The sequence below is a fragment of the Ptychodera flava genome, chromosome 8 (assembly GCF_041260155.1).
Source record: "Ptychodera flava strain L36383 chromosome 8, AS_Pfla_20210202, whole genome shotgun sequence".
NCBI lineage: Eukaryota > Metazoa > Hemichordata > Enteropneusta > Ptychoderidae > Ptychodera > Ptychodera flava.
In genome coordinates, this window is record NC_091935.1 from 2089969 (window position 1) to 2112544 (window position 22576).

The 22576-nt window shown below is 38.2% G+C and overlaps 1 protein-coding gene across 1 annotated transcript in view; it reads left to right on the forward strand.

Moving 5' to 3' along the window:
• The first annotated feature begins 15943 nt into the window (after positions 1-15943).
• The window catches only part of LOC139138172 (receptor-type tyrosine-protein phosphatase kappa-like), a 36183-nt gene continuing 29550 nt past the window's right edge, over positions 15944-22576 (forward strand). The window contains exons 1-3 of the mRNA XM_070706423.1: positions 15944-16178; positions 17044-17184; positions 21698-21823. Coding sequence (XP_070562524.1) covers positions 16109-16178; positions 17044-17184; positions 21698-21823 — 337 coding nt within the window. The 5' untranslated portion in view covers positions 15944-16108. The remainder of the gene's footprint in view (positions 16179-17043; positions 17185-21697; positions 21824-22576) is intronic.

The window sequence follows — 22576 nt, forward strand, 5'->3', positions numbered from 1 at the left end:
AATGATAAATTTGATATGAAAACAAGTAAACGAAAGGCTCATACTTAAAATAATTAAAATCACATGACAGATCAGATAACTTTTACGGACCACTTTTCGACGTTTAAAAAACGTCCAATTGCTTTGTTTTCTGTTAGCCCTGAATGAAATACTAGCAACTTTACCGTCACCAAGAATAAATATAGTCCTCCCCAAGACGTAAACGAAAGTGTTGGTTGTTGAACTGGTATCAAAATAAACACCACGGTTAAATGCATTCATCTGATGTTTGGCCGTTATCCATACGACAGATATAGATATTTTTCGTCAACATGTTTGCACCTTTGCATGGATCATAGAAATAAAAAATTGGAAAGTGCTAATGCCTACCCGATTTTAAAAACCCGCGGTTTAGGGAACACACATATTTATTTTCTTTGGTCTAGCCAACATTTACAATGCAGTGTTCCTTGTGCTCTTCATGATTAAGCACGTTGAAAGCAATACTTGGAAACAAAAGTTGTACTTGTTAAATTACAACAGATATCGTTATAGTTAGGTAACTGTGAGTCTGAACAAAAATTCCATAATAAACCATGGCAATAAACATCATACCAGTACATAATGTACCACATGTACATCGTGACAGTAATCAACTGCTTGTGTTAGGAAGATATTTGTCTCCGACGAAGGTTTATGGACTATTCGTAGGCAACAGCAAAATTATCAATTAATATAACAACATCTCAATTATGAATACAAAGCATATTTGCACAAATGCAAAAGGACGCTAATTAAACATTACGAGGATTTTTACAAAGTTTGGACAAAAACAAGAATATATTTGAATTATATTTAGAATGATATGTAGGTAGTCAACACTTAATGAAGGAACATGAGAATTTTCCGTAATGGGTATGCAACGAGTCACATTATATTTGAATAATAATTGTGACATGTAAATTTAAGATCAAGACTTGTATTGATGTCTACGATTGGATGTGTTATTTTATCTTTAATTTATGTCTATTGTATGATCAAAGCCAAGCCTTAAAGATAGCATTTAAAATCCCATTCTAAAATAATACGAGAAAGGGAATACAAAGGACAAGAGAGAAAAATACAACAGACAAGTCAGGAGGACAGAACGACCAAAGAGAAGTCCAAGACAATTGGAGAAGCGTACCTCGGATGATAGCACCTGTCAAGCTTGTCTGCCGAGAAATAAAGTCTATGAAGTTTGTAGTTGTCACTCAGAAAACAAATGCTAATCATCTTTGTAAAAGTTGAAACTACTGTCACTTTCATACAATTACAATTTTTGCAGTAAGAAGAGTGGGAGGCTGAACAAATCATAACAGCCTTGAGTGAAAATGCTCTTTTTTAAGTTTGCCAAGTGTCAAATAATACAAGTCCCTGAGCACAGTTCCTGTTGAGTTAAATGCTCCATTAGCTGTAACTTTTGGCTTTTTATTCTGAATTTTGTGTATCAACTAGTTTTTTATGAGTCATACTTCCAATAGCGCTGATTGCGATTTCAGGTTTGTTACTGAATATTATAACTGCAAGCGAGACATTTGACACAACTGCTTGAAATTCGGACAAATTATGTTGCTGCTTTCGCGGTTGTTGTTGCAGCTTGAAGTCTGAGCCATAAATTCATCTGAAACGGTGTGACCTTTAGTATGCGTTCTTGCAGGAACTGCGGACAAATATTGATTTTTGCAAATTAATGAAAGAAAATGACGTTCAGCGATCAGCGCGATTGCATACTGAAATGCCAAATATTCTGCCTATCAAGACAGCCAATGCATGTGTAACGCCCAATGACTATTCCTATTTTGACAACTGAATTTTAATCCGGACTTATAAAATGACCCAATCGTTTGGTAGCAGAAAAAATGTTCAAAGTAAGCGCAACTTCAACTGCGTACGAACTATTTGCAGCATTCAACAACGAACGGGCACTCTACCTGCTTTCCCCGGTACGGTGCAGATCAAATATCGTGATCAATCGCGGAAAAGCTGATAGAAATTCAGTTCCGTTCCACATTCGAAGCCAAACCAGACAAGAATTGTTTTCGATTGGATCATTTTATAAGTCCGGATGAAAGTCCGTCTTATTTGGAGACAAAACAATTTATATATAACGCCCCTCTGCCGACATAAAACTTTGAGGGAGAAATCAACTTGTCATGAAACGGTCAATCGATCGTACACTATACAGTCCGCTACAATAGGAGGTGTACATGTACAATTTATGTACAGCGGCTGATGTACCCTTTTACGATAGGAAGTCAGATTTGTAATAAAACTATCGTAGGAAATTTGCGTTTTTGCGACAATTAAGTCAACTACTGCGTGATGCATGGCACTGTGAATGTGTCATTGCGAACCATGGAAGGGCACAACGCGCCTTATTTTCGAGCAAACGATCTGTGTTTGTTGTTCAAATTTCGCCTAAAACCCTACCCGCGAGCGGACGGCAAACAAAGAATTTATTTTAGGCGCCCTGTGTGAGACAGAAGGAAACATGGACGTCCACCAGGTTGATCTTTTGATACAATTCCTACGTAGCCGATTTGCAACAATTGAAATCTACTGTAACGCTACAAATATTCCTAGACCCAGCGTTGATGACGAGGAATCCATTTCGTTAACGGCAGCAAAGAAATGTATGATTTAGTCTTTAAATGATCTCCAATAAATATCACTTCGGACAACAGAAAATTCAAAGTATTTAATGTATGTGATTCGATGATTATTCATGCTATGTGTCTTCATACACGTATGTGTAATATCATTGTGTGCGTGCGTGTTTGCAAATACATAACCATAAGAAATTAATACTTTTAGGTGATTTTAACGTGTTTTGAGAATTTTTGTCGGACATTTTTTACTTAAAATGAGCATGGAAATCTTTCAAAAGTGGCCATGCATGTTTATTTCTTAAAGGCACGTGCTGGACCCCAAGGCTAGCCACCCTTTCAAATCACCTGTTGTTTCTTGTGTTCCACCCGAATGACGTATCGCCGACATCGTGACATACTTCACACATTTTTCACAGGTTTGGTCTACAATGGCAGATCATCGGCTGTGATGGCACAAGTAAGAGACCATCGCTGACAACACGCGATGTTTATGTTTCAGTCAGGAATAGGTACGGGTGCTCTTTATGTAGTTCCGCGCTGCCAAGAAAAGTTCATATATATTACTTTAAGTGTCCACACTGTAAGTAGTGGAGTGGATACATTGAATATTTATAGACTTTCAAAATAATAATAATAATAATAATAATAATAATAATAATAATAATAACAAGGCAGTATTGCTGAAGGCAATGAGTACTTGGGCCGTGATAGAGTAATTTTGAGGACAATATATACTACTATTCAAATATGGTCTTGAATTTCCTCCTGTCAATTAGGGATTAACTGGTTATTAAACGAAGCAATGGCATGACAACGGCAAAATATGTCTAGCAACTTTTGTGGAGTTTGAGGCAGGGGTTCTTTGTTTATAGTGGAAATTGCTTAAACTCCTTAAATATTCAAATTACAGCAAATTTCTTTTGTTCTCGATGGTAGATGTCTAATATTTAGATGGGCATATTTAGATTTCTACCCTATAGTTATCCCTATATACCAAAAATCGGACATCCAGCTCTATTGGCTTGCTCAGAATTAGATATGCGCATAATTAACGAGGTACAATATGTGGTGTCATAAGGTGTCCCATCATACCAAATATGAAGGGTGTAGCACTTGTGGTTACTGAGTTGTGGACAAATATATATATTTAAGGTCAAAGGTCATTGAGGTCACGTGACATTTTGTCAAAATAATTGTATTGCCAAGTTATTCCTATATACCAAAAATCAGACCTCTAGCTCTATTGGCTCGCTCAAAATAAGATATGCGCATAATTAATGAGGTACAATATGTGGTGTCATAAGGTGTCTTATCATACCAAATATGAAGGATGTAGCACTTGTGGTTACTGAGTTGTGGACAAATATATATATTTGAGGTCAAAGGTCATTGAGGTCACGTCACATTTTGTCATAATAATTGTATTGCTAAGTTATTCCTATATACCAAAAATCAGACCTCTAGCTCTATTGGCTCGCTTAAAATAAGATATGCGCATAATTAATGAGGTACAATATATGGTGTCATAAGGTGTCCTACCATACCAAATATGAAGGGTGTAGCACTTGTGGTTACTGAGTTGTGGACAAATATGTATATTTGAGGTCAAAGGTCATTGAGGTCACGTGACGTTTTGTCAAACAAATTATATTGTTAACTTATCCCTATATACCAAAAATCAGACCTCTAGCTCTAATTGGCTCGCTCAGAATTAGATATGCACATAATTAATGAGGTACAGTATGTGGGGTCATAAGGTCTCCCATCATACCAAATATGAAGGGTGTAGCACTTGTGGTTACTGAGTTATGGACAAATATACGAGCGTAAAGTTGGCGTCATACTCATCCTCATCCTCAGCCTCAGGGGTCACGCGAAAATGAGGATGAGGATGACGCTACAGCGTCAGATTCACCGGCATAAGATCCGATTATTCCCGAATGCGTTTGATGGAATGATAAGTGTAAAAACGACATTTAAAATGTGCTCCAAGTTTCATATCTGAGGTAGGCTGGGATACGACTTGGGCCCAAGAACGCTGAATTTCGGCAGTAATTTGGCTTTTTACGTCAAGTCCCAAAATGGATTTGAAGTCACCGACCCTACGTACGGGTCTTTGCAGGGCTGTGGTGAGCGGGGCGATTAGCTGTAGCGGAACACACAGCATCGTACGCAGGGCTAGTTGACCCCAAGTGAAAATGTGTTCGCGATCAAATCTTCCTATATTTTTTTCAGAATTTTCGACAAAATCATTGCTTCTTAAATCTTTTGTAAAATATAAAATACTAAAATAAAAATGCGATGTGCCATGTCTCCAGATTTTTAAAATATCGTTCGTTGACCGTTCGACGGAATACTCATTTCGCAAACTTGTGACGCAGTTGAAATTCAATACTGACCGCCAAATAATCTTAATGAGACGAGATCATTCTAGACATCCTCCAAATTATCCAACCATTCGCATTAGAGTTCAGCTCGCTTAGAGTATCATAACATTCTTCGGCCTTCGTTTAGATCGACCCTAATCTCTCCCATTTAGGAAATAAATACACAAGCTACCTTGACAAAACTTCGTGCACCATCCAGGACCAAACGCACTACAAATCTGTCTTGACGTCATCATCTCCTTACATGGTAATCGGCATACCGTATTTTTTTAGCAAAGGAGACACAGAATACGTCGGAGTATTCAGTTTCAAAACGTATTACATTGTGTGATGTTGTCAAAAAAAGGGTAATGTTACTGCAGTGGTATAAATTACAAAACACAAAAGTTCAAATCAGTTTATTTTGGACTGGCTTTACCCAACATTTCATATTGTTTCTTATGCAAGATTTGACCACGCTTACTGGCGACCCCTTTACATGCAAATTTTGTGTCAAATGGTGTGTTTCTCCTGGAAAAACAAACGTACGATTTCTATATGAAGGAGGCGAAATTTGCCCTCACTCGAAACCACCCCTTTATGGGGTGTACCTAGCTATTTTGAACGAGCTTCTCGAATCTGCAGCTCTATTTCGAAATGATGGTCTGGTTTTCTCAGCTCAAGGATAAGTGTTCTCCATCGCTGTGGGCATTACTATTCTCAACTGGGGGTACAGTTTCCAGTCGTAATGTTTTTCATTGTGTCCGGGATATAAAACCTTTCCTTTTCACACTTTTACTTTGATTAACACTAGTCCACATCTTGTCAGCGATTAAACATGTTTCAAGTTTAAATGTTAAATTCTGGTCTCGAGCCCTCTTGTTCGACCAAACTGATACCCCTCCCACTTTGGCTCGTCCGGTGGGTGTAGCAAGGGTCGTGCCATCGCCTAGGAAACGGAGGGTGCATTAATTGTTGCATTTCGATGCACATTTTGATTATATTCAGAAGATTTTGTGGCAAAAACTCAGATAGAGAAGCATTAATATTCACATCTCACTTATTCAAGACTGGCTGAGAGCAGCACTTCCATTCAGTTAACATCATTACGCCATTTATTATGCCAAGAAAGATGAAGCCAAGACATTTTGCCCTCCCTGGTCTCAGCCAGAAATGGTTATACCTTACAGAGTTTTTTCCCACGGAATGAAAACAAATGTACTTGGGCTGAGGCCCAAGTGCAATAATAATAATAATAATAATAATAGTAATATTTACTTCTTAAAAAAACGTCTTTCATGTAAAAACAACATCTCAAGGCGCAGAACATACCAAGCCAAAGTTTAAAAAAGTTACAAATTAAAATACTAGTAAAAAGATTCTTTAAAAACTCTTTAAGGTAAGTTTAATAAGTTTTAAAAACATTATAGTCGTTAAAACAGCGGAACTCAGTTGGAAGCTTATTCCACAGCTGTGGAGCTGAAATAGCAAATGATCTATAGCCATAAAAAGTGGTTTTACCGATTGGCTGATGCAAACTTAGTGCACCCTCAGCAGTCGACCGAAGGGTACGACCAGGAACACAGATATTTACATGTAAAAGTTCTTTCAAATATAGAGGAGCAATGTCATGTAAAACTGTGTAAGTTAAACATAAACATTGCAAACTATACAGTACAGGTTGAATATGATAAGCTATAAGATAAGATAAGATAAGATAAAAAATAGCGTCAATGACACTGTAGCTCCCATCCTGGACTATTTAGTGTTTGTTCTCTGGTCAGATATTTGAACATGTGTGAAAGGGATAAAGTGCATGAAGTGAAAATACTTAAATGAAATGTACTGGAGACAGTGAAATATGTTTAATGTAATTATTCAGAATATAAAATGGAAAAAATACAGAATGAGATATATCGAATACTGTGATACAACCATTAACTCAACAAGTCATTTACAATGACATAGTCCCCACTTGTAATAGGAGTATTAGTCTTGATGGGACAGGAAAATATGGTCATTAAGAAGTATCACTGGAGTGTATATGTTGAGATCTATGGGCACATAGGTATATGTCGTTGTTCCCAATTTGAAACACATGTGGCATGTCTAAGTTATGGTTCTAAATCGGGAAAAAAATTCAGACCTCTAGCAGTATTGGCCAGCCAAGAAATACATATGCGCATTATAAATGAGGTACAAGATGTGACATCTTAAGGTCTAATATCCTATCAAAATTGGAGGGTATAGAACTTGTGGTTACTGAAATATGCATATATATGTATAATCAAGGTCAAAGGTCATCGAGGTCACATGACATTTTGAAAAAAAAAAATATATTGCTAATTAATCCCTATATGCCAAAAAATCAGATCTCTAGCTCTATTCGCTTGCCCAGAATTAGATGTGTACATAATTAATGAGGTAAAGCGTGTGTTGTCATAAGGTCTCCCATCCTACTAAATACAAAGGACATAACACTTATTTATTGACATAAACATATATTTAGGTAAAAGGTCATCGGGTTCACATGACATTTGGTCAAATAATTTCTCTCCTATAGTTATCCCTATATACCAAAAATCAGACATCCAGCTCTATTGGCTCGCTCAGAATGAGATATGCGCATAATTATTAAGGTACAGTATGTGGCGTCATAAGGTGTCCAATCATACCAAACATGAAGGGTGTAGCACTTGTGGTTACCGAGTTATGGAAAAATATGTATATTTGAGGTCAAAGGTCACCGAGGTCACGTGACATTTTGTCAAAAAAATTGTTTTGCTAAGTTATCCCTACATACCAAAAATCAGACCTCTAGCTCTATTGGCTCGCTCAAAATTAGATATGTGCATAATTAATGAGGTACAATATGTGGCGTCATAAGCTGTCCCATCATACCATACATGAAGGGTGTAGCACTTGTGGTTACTGAGTTATGGACAAATATGTATATTTGAGGTCAAAGGTCATCCAGGTCACGTGACATTTTGTCAAAAAAATTGTATTGCTAAGTTATCCCTATATACCAAAAATCAGACCTCTAGCTCTATTGGCTCGCTCAAAACTAGATATGCACATAATTAATGAGGTACGATATGTGGTGTCATAAGGTGTCCCATCATACCATACATGAAGGCTGTAGCACTTGTGGTTACTGAGTTATGGACAAATATGTATATTTGAGGTCAAAGGTCACCGAGGTCACGCGACATTTTGTCAAAAAATTGTTTTGCTAAGTTATCCCTATATACCAAAAATCAGACCTCTAGCTCTATTGGCTCGCTCAAAATTAGATATGTGCATAATTAATGAGGTACAATATGTGGCGTCATAAGCTGTCCCATCATACCATACATGAAGGCTGTAGCACTTGTGGTTACTGAGTTATGGACAAATATGTATATTTGAGGTCAAAGGTCACCGAGGTCACGTGACATTTTGTCAGAAAAATTGTTTTGCTAAGTTATCCCTATATACCAAAAATCAGACCTCTAGCTCTATTGGCTCGCTCAAAATTATATATGCACATAATTAATGAGGTACAATATGTGGCGTCATAAGGTGTCCCATCATACCATACATGAAGGCTGTAGCACTTGTGGTTACTGAGTTATGGACAAATATGTATATTTGAGATCAAAGGTCATCAAGGTCACATGACATTTTTGCCAAATATCCGAGATATATGCGTGAACGGATGGACTTACGGATGGACGAACAGACGGACATGACCCAATCTATAAGCTCACTGGACTTCATCCGTGGGGACTAAAAATTGTGTCACTGCATCCTTTTTGCAATATGAATACGATGAGAAACTAAATTTTTATTTTTCGTGGCCTTATACATGGGAGTCTATGGAGATCTGCCTTATACATGGGAGTCTATGGACGTGTAAACTAAAAATATGCAAATTTCACCACGATTTGCCAAATTTGGGAAAGGTCACTCCTATGCACTTCCATACCAAGTTTCAAATCAATCGGACTTGTGGTTTCAGAGCAGGAGATTTTTTGACCAAAAATGGGAGAAAATTACAAAAAAATTCATGAAAAATAGCAAGTCCAAGATACTGACCCAAGATGTGCACAATCATTTCATGTCAGCCCAAAGTACTTACATGCTAATTTTTCATGTAATCTGCTCAGTGGTTATTGAGTTTTTTCAATTTTGACTGTTTTTACATTTTTTCACTTAATTTGCATATTTTTGGCAATGACAACTTCATTTGAACAAAATCTCATCTACAGCCCATCATCCATGTACACACCAAATATCAAGATGAAATGTACAGCGGTTTTGGAGTTTTTGATGTTGACGGACAGACATACAGACATACAGACATACAGACATACAGACATACAGACATACATACATACAGACATTTCCCTAGCCTATAAGAATAGCTTCCATTGCCATATATACATATGGCTATGGGAGCTAAAAACTTTATTAAATCCCTAAAAGGGCAATTTGAATGCCTGCTTGACGAACGATACAAAAAAAAATCAAAAGTCAAAAAGCACAAAAAAACACAAGACCATGAAAGCGAAAACAGAGACAAAATGAACATGGCTGTTAATTTCCACGATTAAAATTTGCTAGTGGAATAAAAGAGTTTGCATAACGCTGGGTACGGGCTACCGGTGGCCTAAGTCTGCCACTTCTAACAATGCGTTTATCGACCAAGTCGTGATGTAGAGGATGAGTCTCATCGGTCAGAGTTAGGGTTTCTTTGTCAATGAGACCACACGTGCAGCAGAATTTTGAACAAGTTGTAATTTCTTGAGTTGATAATTTGGTAAGCCAATAAGTAAACTGTTACAATAATCGAGCCTGGATGTAATGAATGCATGAACTAATTGAGTTGAATTACTATCGAGAAGTTTGCGTATTTTACCAATTTTCCACAAAGCAAATGCAGCGGATTTACAAATATTGTTAACATGGGCTGACATACATGCTGATGTATCTAGAATTACACCAAGGCTACACGAACTACAGGAGAGGAGTTAATGCTGATTTCGCCAACCTGTACTTTACAAGTTCGTGGTCGTTCCCCATTGCTAAACTGTGAGGAAAATCTTATAACCTCTGTCTTGCTGTCATTCAGTGCCAACATGTTGTTACTCGTCCACTGACGAATGGGGCAGAAGCATGAGAACAAGTAACATAAAGCTGGGAGTCACCAGCATAGAACATTGTCTCTAAACCATGTCTTGTAATAATGTCCTCAAGGGGTGTCGTGCAAAGACTGAAAAGAACAGGACCAAGGACAGAGCCCTTGGGCACCCACAATCCAATGACTGAGCCTCTGACACCACTGATCCAACACAAACTCTCATTGTCCTACCTCTCAAGTATGAAGTAATCCACTGTAAAACAGTGCCATCAATTTTAAACCTACAACGGAGTCTGTGTATTAAGATATCATGATCAATGGTGTCAAAAACTGCCGAAAGATCAAGGAGAATTAAAATAACATCATGCCCTCGATCAAGTGCACGTAGTACATCATTCTGCACCCGAACCAGTGCATTTTCTCTACTATGTCCCTTTCGGTAGGCAGACTGACATTTGGCATACAGATTGTTACCACATGCGTTGCCTTTTCAATGAGCTTAGAAATTGATGTTAAATTGGAAATTGGTCTGTAGTTTTTCAGGGTATTCTTATCAAGACCTGGTTTCTTTAACAGTTGTCGAACAATTGCAGATTTACATGACTGGGGAAAGTCACTTGTGACAAAAGAACGGTTAATTATAAAAACTGGAGCTACTTGGTACAGACACTGTTTCAACAACATTGTAGGTATGGGATCCTGCTTAGATGATTTTGCAGGTAAATTAGTAATAAGACCTTTGACACTGTCAACGGAAATCAAGATGGTTTGACGAAGGACAAGTTCTCACGTATCTTGACAATCTTATTACGAAAGAAATCTGCAAAGATATCTGGTAAAGTAGTGGGGTCCGAGTCCGGTAAGACTGAAGCAAGTGCACCTTTCGTGCCTGTGATGTTATCTTATCTTGCTTTAATCAATCCTTCATTAAACCATGGAGCGCGAACTTTATTCAAGAATACCTTGTTGACTACCTGTGCACTTTCTTCAATGACTGAAGATAGAGCACTGTCGTATGCGTTCACAAGACCGGTCGGGGAACTATCCATATCAGAAAGAGGCAGCATTTTACAAGTGGTATAGCCACAAACGGATGACGTCAAATCGCTGTACACAATACACAGTGCCATAATTACAAGGCGTCTGTGTTTTGTGTATGGCGATTTGACGTCATCAGTTTGTGGCTGTACCACTTGTAAAATGTTGCCTACAAAGCATCAACTGTAGTGATAATGCAACCTTCTGTTGAAATTCATTAATGTTGATGTTTGTAAGTTTTCTAGAAGACCTGATGACTTTCAAAGGGCGTAGCTTTGTAAAAGAAGTAGAAAAATGAAGAGCGGCATGGTCTGATGGTAGAAGCCAGTCCGATTGGATATTGGTAACACAAGGATCATCTTCCCTGGTGATAACCAAATCAAGAGTGTGACCCTTAAAATGTGTTGGACCAATCACACGTTGAACCAACCCCATAGATTCCAATAGATCGATGAACTTTCCAGAATCTGTATCATCGGGGTTGTCGACGTGGATGTTGAAATCCCTGACAACAATCAGTCTCCCTTGTGAGTGAATAACACTCTCCAACAAGGTGGCGAATGTTCCGAGCTTTTCATGTTACAGATCTCAATTCACAGTGATGAGGTTTGATGGATTCCTAGTGCGCACACAAAGTTGACGTTTAAAAATGCCCACCACTGTACTTATGCATTTGTTTTCAGTATGTAGGGGGTACAGAGTTTTGGCTTTGTAATGGTGGTGTAAAAATTCCTCGGTTGAACTGGTCTGCCTAAAAAAAGGATTCTTGCGAACACCTGCTCTCTTCCCTCTGTGAGTCAATGGTCTGACAACTTTGACAACTTTCCAGACAGCAGCTGGTAACTTCTCATTGGATGTTTGCTTCCCAATCAGGTGTAGAAGATTTCTGCTGTACTGCATAATCATGATTACCATATGAATACAAGTCCAGGAACAAGAGTGTTGGCGCTGGATGTGTCTGTAGAGACACTTGCGAGCAAAAAACTTACAAGAAAAGTCATACAAAAACAGCAAAAGAAGGCCACTTTCGAAATTTCCACCGAGAACCACTGGGAAACTGAGTGTTCACGAAGACCACACTGGGTACAGAAAAGCTTATACGTCGTTATAGATGACGAAAGAGAACAAAACTGAGGAGCTAAAAATATGTAGAGGCTGCCATTACGGCGCGTTAATGCAATACAATGTGACAGCTCCTCCTTTAGCGTTGTTAGAAAATGTTGAAACGCACTGTGAGCTGGACGATAAAATAAGATTTTCAGACTGAACTTTAAACACTTCAGCAAAATCTGACATGGCTTTATTGCGTTCGGCCAAAACAATTAAAGTTTCTGTTTCCCCGTCCATGCAAGCGTTGGGCTTTGGATGTTTTCAGGGGGAAACAGTGCATTTCAATATTACTGCATAGCTTTTTTGTCTACAAAATATTATAAACAGTGTAAAATGTACCTGAAACGTCTGCATGCTTGCAGAATGTCACATTGCAGTGTAAATCATGGGAGTGGAAAAGATATTCCTGCTTTGATTCTCGAATAGGCATTAATCTTACTTGGAAACAATCAAGTCAATTATGTAAGTTTGATTAGGTGAAACTTTCTGTGTGCGTTTTGAACTTATTGCCAGCTTACCTTTAAAATCTTTGAGAGGATGTGGACTTGCCTCCGGTCGCTCAGTCTTTCCCGGGGCGTATGCAGCAATCAGATAGTACTGGCAGGCCAAGTTGAAACAATTGCGTTCACCCGATGTACCATACCGTCTGCCAAAATATATTGCTTCAATGTCGCGGTAGTCTGTTGGAGCTATAAAATTCCTTCGACAAACCCTGTTTTGATATTTACATGCTAGTCTATGCCCACAACTTGGCTCAAGTTTAGAGTGCGTGCAAAACATAGAATCACATTAGCGCTGCCTTATTGGAGTTACGGCGTGGCAGTGGTGTGATATGTCGCGAATTGGCGCGGCTATCAACTATCCGTATACGCCCGAGCAAGGTGAATACAAACGAGAGCTTCCGTAGCAAAAGAAGCAATCGATTAAACATAAAACATACCGAAGTTTGAACAACCGATATTGATTATGCTCTTTATTGAAACATAGACGAGTGGCTAGTTGGCTTGCCTACCGAACTATCAACCATTCCGTATTTAAACTTGTTTTGTTGCTAACGGCATCATAAACTATAAGCCGTCATAAGAAAAGTTACAATTATGAGACAAGAGAGATAAGTGTTACATCGTTGTGACAGACCTGTATTTCCCTTGGAAACTTTATGAATCTACCCGTGGATGGTGAAATCTCTAATTTAATAGTCAATTGACATCGTCCGTCCAGGGTTCTATGTGGTTGCAACTCTCTTCCATGCCTAAGTTCATTGAGGAGTCAAAACTAATTTGAGTTGATATGCACCTCGAAACTGATATGCCTAAATGTTGCTCAAACTTTCATTGTGAAAACTTTCAACAATTCTCTCACCATGTCAATAATGGAAATCAAGGGTTGGATTGCAAATTTTGGAACCAGAGAAACAAATTACTGAGCATTTACCGAAATTCAAAATGGCTGCCATCACTTAACTCACTCGATTTTCACAAAATTAAGAAGGTACATGTAAACTTGACGTACCCCGACAGTTTCAAATTGAGCCCGACAAGTTGTAGATCAGAAAAGAATCGGACAAATTTGAGAGTTCAAATATCTGTCTCCGAGGCGCATCCTACCTTCAATTCAATTTCACACTTTTAAAAACAATAGTAACCCTTTCACTCTTATCAATTGATAATCACAATGTAAATACATCTTGACATAACACCTGTTGCAAAGTCAGTATAAGGATCAGCAAATCAACGCGTTTCAAAATGTAACCAGATATTTTACACGTTATTTGCTGTTTTTAGGTTTTTTAATAATTAAAATCTAGATGTGAGATTGTTAGCACTTAACAACTGCGACCCAACTATGATTTTTATATTTCATATTTCCCTTCACTTCACTCCTTATATGAATTGGCTATCGCTCCCGTACGTATGTTGTGAACCTGTCAAAATTTTGTGATATACCGTCGCTGGTTGCGGTTTATTGCTTACATGTAATTTTAATTGAAGATTACGAGTGAAAATATTAGTTTTTGTAAAATTCAATGACATCTTGAATCGGTTTTTAAGACGTGGGTCATCTGTGTACTTTTTATCACTTTCTTTTTCGCGATATCTTAAATCAGTTTTTATTACCCTGTTCATGCCGCACATTTAGGCCAGTAGTGAAGAGAGATAAGATCCCTGTAGAAAGAAAACGTAATCAAATTAAAGCAAGTCAAACTGAGAATAGAATCGTAGAAATGCCTCAAGTTTCAGCAAAACACGCTCAAACTCAAAATATCAGGAATGAAATCAAAATATTCCTGAATCTTTGGAAACTTTATTACGGTTTCAACGGAACAAATATCGTGAGTCTCAGCGTCCAGACTTTTAATGATAAATTCACTCCGTGTTGTACAACTTGTGATGAATGTTTGTATTTATCGCAAGCATCGTTTTTAACGTAGTCATGCTGGTTTTCACAATGACTCCGTTTTATGCAAGGAGTGTTTTTCACTTTCCAGGAACAATTAAATCATGAATTGTTGATGATGATGTAGTGTTGCACCAGAGTTCCCTATTTCTGAAGCAATACCGACCACAGCGTGACAAACTCAAAACTATTTAATTAGTAAATCATGCTGCTATGAAGGACATTGACACCACAAGTACTTTTAAAAGGGAGAGTTTCGAATGTTTTACCAGACATGCGAAAAATATCAAACAATGGAACAATGAAACAAAGATTAAAGGATCACTCTGACGGGGTTGGAGACGTTAAAGAAAATTACAGATGCGGCCAACAAAGTTGGTCGTGCAAACAGGTATCGTCTGCCATTTAAAAATAAAAAATGGGCGGGAAAAAAACTCAATTTTTACAATGGGCGGGAAAGAAATTTCAGTTTTTACAGCGGGCGGGGAGAAAATTTCTGGTAGTTGGTACCGGGAAATTGGTGGGAGGGGAATTCTATAGTTGGCAGAATTTAAGTGAAGACTAGGCGTCGTTACTAGTAGTGGTGGGGAGAGGGCAGTGGAGGGGGGGGGAATCTAACTCCGGGCAGACCATAGATACAACAGGGTAGTGGGCATTATAATTTCAGTCAGTTGGAGGGTATGCTGTTCGCATAAGCTGGTGGTAGGCCTAGGGCAGTTACGAACAGTTTCGATTTTCCCTAAAACTTATGAGGTCAAGGTCAAAAGTATGTAACATCAGTATATCAGCCTTCGAAACATGTATACGTGATGATTTTGTAATACTGACCGAATTTACCGGTTGTCTTCACCTGAAATTATAGTACTTTTTTTGAAAGATAAATCTATTCAAATAAAGCAGCGAACAAAACAAATCTGCATGATTGTGAATGTGTCGAGCAAATGAACAAATTTACAAAGCAGCTTGTCAGAAAAAAATTAGTCATTAATCTAATAAGAATAGACATTTTGTTGTGTTTATTAGCCCCCTCGGCACCGACAGTTTTCTTCTGAATCTTCGTTGTATGTTCCATACCGTGAACAACAAATCTTTCTTGCACTTGAATGTATCGCTACCATAAACACCTGCTCCGTGCTTATGTTAAGTAAATTTCAACGTGATTCCCTGTAGTAAATAGCATTTTCATTTTCAAGGACTCCAGGCTGCTAAATACGGTTCCGGTTACTGTATCGGTCAAACATTAACTCCCAGTTAGAAAAAGTTAGTCATTACTTATCCCAGTAGTACCTATTGACTGGTTCATCGCAAACGTACGTAACAAAGTAAACTGATTCACAGATACGACTGCACTGCTATTCACGTCGAGGAGAGATCGCAATCGACAAAAGTAAGTAAAGTTGCGCAACGACGAGATCGTACTCAGTCAGATTTGCAGACTAAATATGGCGACGTTGGTGACGTTTCTTAAACTCGCCGCTGGATATTTGTGCTTATTACACGCCGTAGTTACAGGTAGGTAAATAAGTTGAAACAAGAATGCATAAAACGATGTCTCTTTCTGTAAATATGACAAAATGTGCTTTTTCACGACGCTGCAAATTCCAAAGAAGAGATTACGCTTTATCCGAGAGCTTGAAGCCGGACGCAGTTCTATTTCCGTACATTTACAATACAGGCCTTTATTCATTTTTGCAGCATTTATCATTTTTAGAGCATATAGATAACACAACAAACCTAAAGAGTTTCTTTTTGAAGGAAATGTGAAATCTCCTACGCCCAGTGCCTGCTCTGCTGTAAGGAAGCTTGGAATTTAAATTTAATCTACATCCTGGTTGTTACGTAATAGTCTCTCCGTCAAACAGAAAATCGATGTTTTGTATATAATTCTGAAATTTTCATTAAAGTGGCGCTCGATCACATCAATCACATCAATGACTTACTAGTAATGATAGTGCCCTTCAATTTCAAAAGTGCATGCATATACGTACGTACGTACGTACATAACGTATGTATGACGTGTGTATGTACATGCATGTACATATACATGTATCCACGCATACACACACACACACACACACACACACACACACACACACACACACACACACATATATATATATATATATATATATATATATATATATATATATATATATATATATATATATATGATTCTAATATACTAGAATTTCAAAATTCCCAGTTCAAAATTATGACAATAGTTTTAATTCTGCCGACCGTACATTCTTAAGAAATAATATTACAAACATGAAATTTTGATACGTTATCAATCTTTTTGCTTTCTGTTTTAACTCCAATCACTTGTTTTACATCTCATCATGTTGAAATATTTTAATTGCTTGTGTTTCACCTGCAGGCCAAACTGCAAATTGCGATTTTGTTCCAGTTGACGAGCGCATCAGCTGTAATGAAGACGGGGGAGGCCAGTCTGCATGCGTATCTGTAAGCTGTTGTTTCCAAAGTGTGCAAGGCCCGTATCCTTGGTGCAGTTTTCCTGGTGAGGGCAGATTTCATAACTTGTCACATTATCTTAATGTTTTCAACATTCTTTCTTGCCATAACGCAAATGATACATTGTGGATACTTAATAGCAGACGAGTTTCATTTTTGTGGGGAGTGTTGAAGCAGGTTCTTTGATGGCAGTCACGAGTCTCGGACACCGGCAGTAGGAGTAAAGCATATAAAACACTTGAGGTTTTATTGCATAGAAAAGCGACAAACAGAACTGGTACTCTGAACTCCCCAAAGTAGCTTGAATCTCTAAAACTATAGTGCTCGTTAGGCGGGAAAATTGTAGCCAAAACAACATGAGAAAATTGCTACAAAGATTACAGCTTCACTCTGATTGGTCCTAAAGTGAATACGTAATGTAAGCTGATTGGTCCATTTAACTCAACTGTGATTGGTCCGCTCCAGGATCCGCGTTTTGCATCAAGCTCGGACATGTATTGTCAATGCGCACATTGCATAGAAAATACAAGTCATTGACAATGACATAGTCCCCACTTGTAATAGGAGTATTAGTCTTGAGGGGGCAGGGAAATGAGGTCATTAAGAAGTATCACTAAAGTGTATATGTTCAGATCTATGGACACATAGGTCTATGTCATTGTTCCCAATTTGAAACAAGAGGCATGTCTAAGTTATGGTTCTAAATCGGGAAAAAAGATCAAACCTCTAGCTGTATTGGCCAGCCAAGAAATACATATGTGCATAATAAATGAGGTACAAGATGTGACAACTTAAGGTCTATTATCCTATCAAAATTGAAGCATAAAGAACTTGTGATTACTGAGTTATGCATATATATGCATATTCAAGGTCAAAGGTCATCAAGGTCACGTGACATTTTGAAAAAAAACATTGTATTGCTAATTAATCCATATATGCCAAATTCAGACTTCTAGCTCTATTGGCTTGCCCACAATTATATATGGGCATAATTAACGAGGTAAAGCATGTGTTGTCATAAGGTCTCCCATCCTACTAAATATAAAGGACATAGCACTTGTGGTTACTTATTTATTGACATAATCGTGTATTTTAGGTAAAAGGTTATCGAGGTCACATGACATTTTGTCAAAAAATTTCTATCCTATAGTCTATCCCTATATACTAAAAATCATACATTTCCTCTATTGGCTTGTTCAAAATTAGATATGCACATAATGAATGAGGTACAATATGTGGCGTCATAAGGTGTCCCATCATACCAAATATGAAGGGTGTAGCACTTGTGGTTCCTGAGTTATGGACAAATGTGTATATTTGGGGTCAAAGGTCACAGAGGTCACGTGACATTTTGTCAAAAAAATTGTATTGCTAAGTTATCCCTATATACCAAAAATCAGACCTCTAGCTCTATTGGCTCGCTCAAAATTAGATATGCACATAATTAATGAGGAACAATATGTGGCGTCATAAGGTGTCCCATCATACCATATATGAAGGGTGTAGCACTTGTGGTTACTGAGTTATGGACAAATATGTATATTTGAGGTCAAGGGTCACAAAGGTCACGTGACATTTTGTAAAAAAAATTGTATTGCTAAGTTATCCCTATATACCAAAAATCAGACCTCTAGCTCTATTCGCTCACTCAAAATTAGATATGTGCATAATTAATGAGGTACAATATGTGGCATCATAAGGTGTCCCATCATACCAAATATGAAGGGTGTAGCACTTGTGGTTCCTGAGTTATGGACAAATGTGTATATTTGGGGTTAAAGGTCACCGAGGTCACGTGACATTTTGTCAAAAAAATTGTACTGCTAAGTTATCCATATATACCAAAAATCAGACCTCTAGCTCTTTTGGCTCGCTCAAAATTACATATGCACATAATTAATGAGGTACAATATGTGGCGTCATAAGGTGTCCCATCATACCAAATATGAAGAGTGTAGCACTTGTGGTTACTGAGTTATGCACAAATATGTATATTTGAGGTCAAAGGTCATTGACATCACTTGACATTTTGTCAAAAAAATTGTATTGCTAAGTTATCCCTACATACCAAAAATCAGACCTCTGGCTCTATTGGCTCGCTCAAAATTAGATATGCACATAATTAATGAGGTACAATATGTGGCGTCATAAGGTGTCCCATCATACCAAATATGAAGGGTGTAGCATTAGTGATTACTGAGTTATGGACAAATATGTATATTTGAGGTTAAAGGTCACCAAGGTCACATGACATTTTGTCAAAAAATTGTATTGCTAAGTTATCCATATATACCAAAATCAGACCTCTAGCTCTATTGGCTCGCTCAAAATTAGATATGCACATAATTAATGAGGTACAATATGTGGCGTCATAGGGTGTCCCATCATACCATATATGAAAGGTTTACCACTTGTGGTTACTGAGTTATGGACAAATATGTATATTCGAGGTCAAAGGTCACCAAGGTCACATGACATTTTGTCAAAGTGTCTGAGATATCTGCGTGAACGGATGGACTCACGGACTGACATGACCCAATCTATGAGCCCCCTGGACTTTATCTGTGGGGACTAAAAACTGTGTCACTGCATCCTTTTTGCAATATGAATACGATGAGAAACTAAATTTTTATTTATCTTGGGAGCCTATGTACTGCCTTATACATGGGAGTCTATGGACTGCCTTATACATGGGAGTCTATGGACTTCCTTATACATGTGAGTCTATGGACTGCCTTATACATGGGAGTCTATGGACTGCCTTATACATGGGAGTCTATGGTCTGCCTTATACATGGGAGTCTATGGACTGCCTTATACATGGGAGTCTATGGTCTGCCTTATACATGTTAGTCTATGGTCTGCCTTATACATGGGAGTCTATGGTCTGCATGGGAGTCTATGGAGGTGAAAACTAAAAAGTCCTCTACCACGGCCAAATTTGATCGCATTGTGAGGTATGGTACTATCCTTGTACCAAGTTTGAACGAAATCGCTCCAGGCGTCTCTTAGATATCTGCGTGAACGGACGGACGCACGGACGGACGGACGGAAGCACGGACGCACGGACGCACGGACATGACCAAACCTATAAGTCCCCCCGGACGGTGTCCGTGGGGACTAATAAAGAGTCACTCAGTCACGATAATTTTTGGAAAAATACGAAGCACTTCAATTAAAATAAGTCAACGATGAATGGATAATGATTGCCTCCCGGTTTCCAATCACACTACTTGACACTTTACTCTAATGACATGGTAGCAGACATATAAATCGCACAGATGAATTTGACTGCCAACTACCGTTGCATCTTCTGAAAATATCTTGCCAGGAATGGTCGTCCTATTTAAGTTTAAGACAACATGGAAGTAAATTTTGAAAGGAAAGTATTTGTTAGTCGTTTTTATTTCAAATCTACCTTCTAAATATCCATGGTTACATTCTTTCAGAAATCAATCGATAGATTATCGGAAACCTATGAGACGTGTATGTATTCCACCTCAAAACACGACAGATTTGACTCAATAACAACAACCGTCAAAGTATCATTAAAAACCTAAAATATTTTATATAAGTCATCTTCGCTCTTGATGCGTAACATTCTGATGAGCGAGAACAAACAATTTTAGAGTTTAGAGTATATTTTAGAGTATATGGAGAAAAACCAAAGATACGAAAAAATAGGAAACGAAAGTAGTAGGGTATGAAAATTGGCAGCCTCACTTTGACGCTGTCGTTTATCACTTCACGTCAGTGAAATGCTTTCCAAATGACAATATGAGTGAATAGGTGAACAGTATACAAATATTGACTGACCATGAGGGCAACAGCATACGTCTGTACCCCGAGGGACTGTGAGTCACCCCAAAAAACAGACTGTTTCCCGAGGCCGTAGGCCGAGGGAAACAGTCTGTTTTTAGGGGTGACTCAAAGGCCCGAGGGGTTAAAGACGTATGCTGTTGCCCTAATGGCCAGTCAATATGTGTTTTGTAACACACCTCATCCGTAGTCATACATAAGCACGTACCATACACAAAAGTTGTCGCATGATGTAATATGTTGGAGTGGTTCAGCAGGAAAAAGTTTTTGCCGACAGGGTCGCAATACTTCTGCAAAACGTTCAATGCACCTTTGATAATCGTCTACGTTCGTTTCGAGTCCTTGTTTGAAACCAGAGCATTCAGTTCTTCTTCAGAAAGTAGGATAAACCGAGAAATTTCTCGACTATCGTTTTGCTTGTCCGCAGACGGCATCTTTGTTTACATTCCAGTTCGCGCATGCGCCAATGTTTTTTGACGTCAGCGGGCATCATTTTTCGGAACTGATGCCTGGCAGGCAACAGTTCCGACAAATGATGCCTGATGAAGTCGTTTACGTGGATCAGCACAAAAAGAACGCATCCCACGTGACTGTATATTGGCGAATTAGAACACAGACTGCGGATGAGGTGTGTTACAATTTGTGTTATACCACTTGTTTGCTCTTTTTTCGAAAGACCATCAGCTCGGGAATACTATCGACTTTATTGGAAATGATGTTTCTTTCTCATTAAAAAAAAGAAAAGTGTTCCATCCCGGAGAATAACCGGACGACCTGCGGAAGTAACATTAACTCTGCTATAGACTGCCTCGACCATGGATGTTGCTGGTACAAGGAATCTGGCAACTCAGAGTGCTTCCTGTCAAGTGAGTAACACATTCATTTTTGGCACTCATGCCTTCTATTAAGATCGTTCGCGCCTCAAAATTGAAAGGCTTAAATATTTGCTCATGTTTTCCATAAGGAAACTTTAAACCATTGCTTTTTTCATTATTAAGCTTCATGAGCCCCAACAAGTGGTAGACCAAAACGTATTGTAAACTTTAAGGCACTACGCGCCTCGAAAGTGAAAGACTTAAACTGTTGCTCAAACTTTCCTCAAGGAATTTTTCAACTATTCTTTTCAAAATCAAGAACAAAAATTGGGGTCATCGTTCAAATTTTGTAACTAGAGAAACAAATTACCTGAGATCTACTGATATTTGAAATTCAAAATGGCCGCCATCCCTTTGTTAACTCCATGGAGAAAAATAAAATGTTTGATTTTCAAAAAACAAAGACAGTGAAAGTTTTATTATACCAAGAGCTTCAAAATGAACCCCCCACATGTGGTATATCAGAAAGGAATTGTAAAAGTTTGAGAGTCCGAATATCTGTCCCGAGGTGCGTTCTGCCTGAAGTATCCTTGAATGCGTTCGTCCAGTGTTGTAGGTCTGTATGTGCTGTGTCCGTGTCTTTGAGTGAGATGCATGTTTGACCACTATGCATGGTTGGTCGTCAATGTCCTGATTTTATTTTTACACAAAATTCCCCAGGTAGTTCGTTACGGCAGTTTGTAGATTCTGCGAATAGCTTTAGATAGCAGTGTGAATGTTGTCGTGTGAAAGTGCCGATGTTCA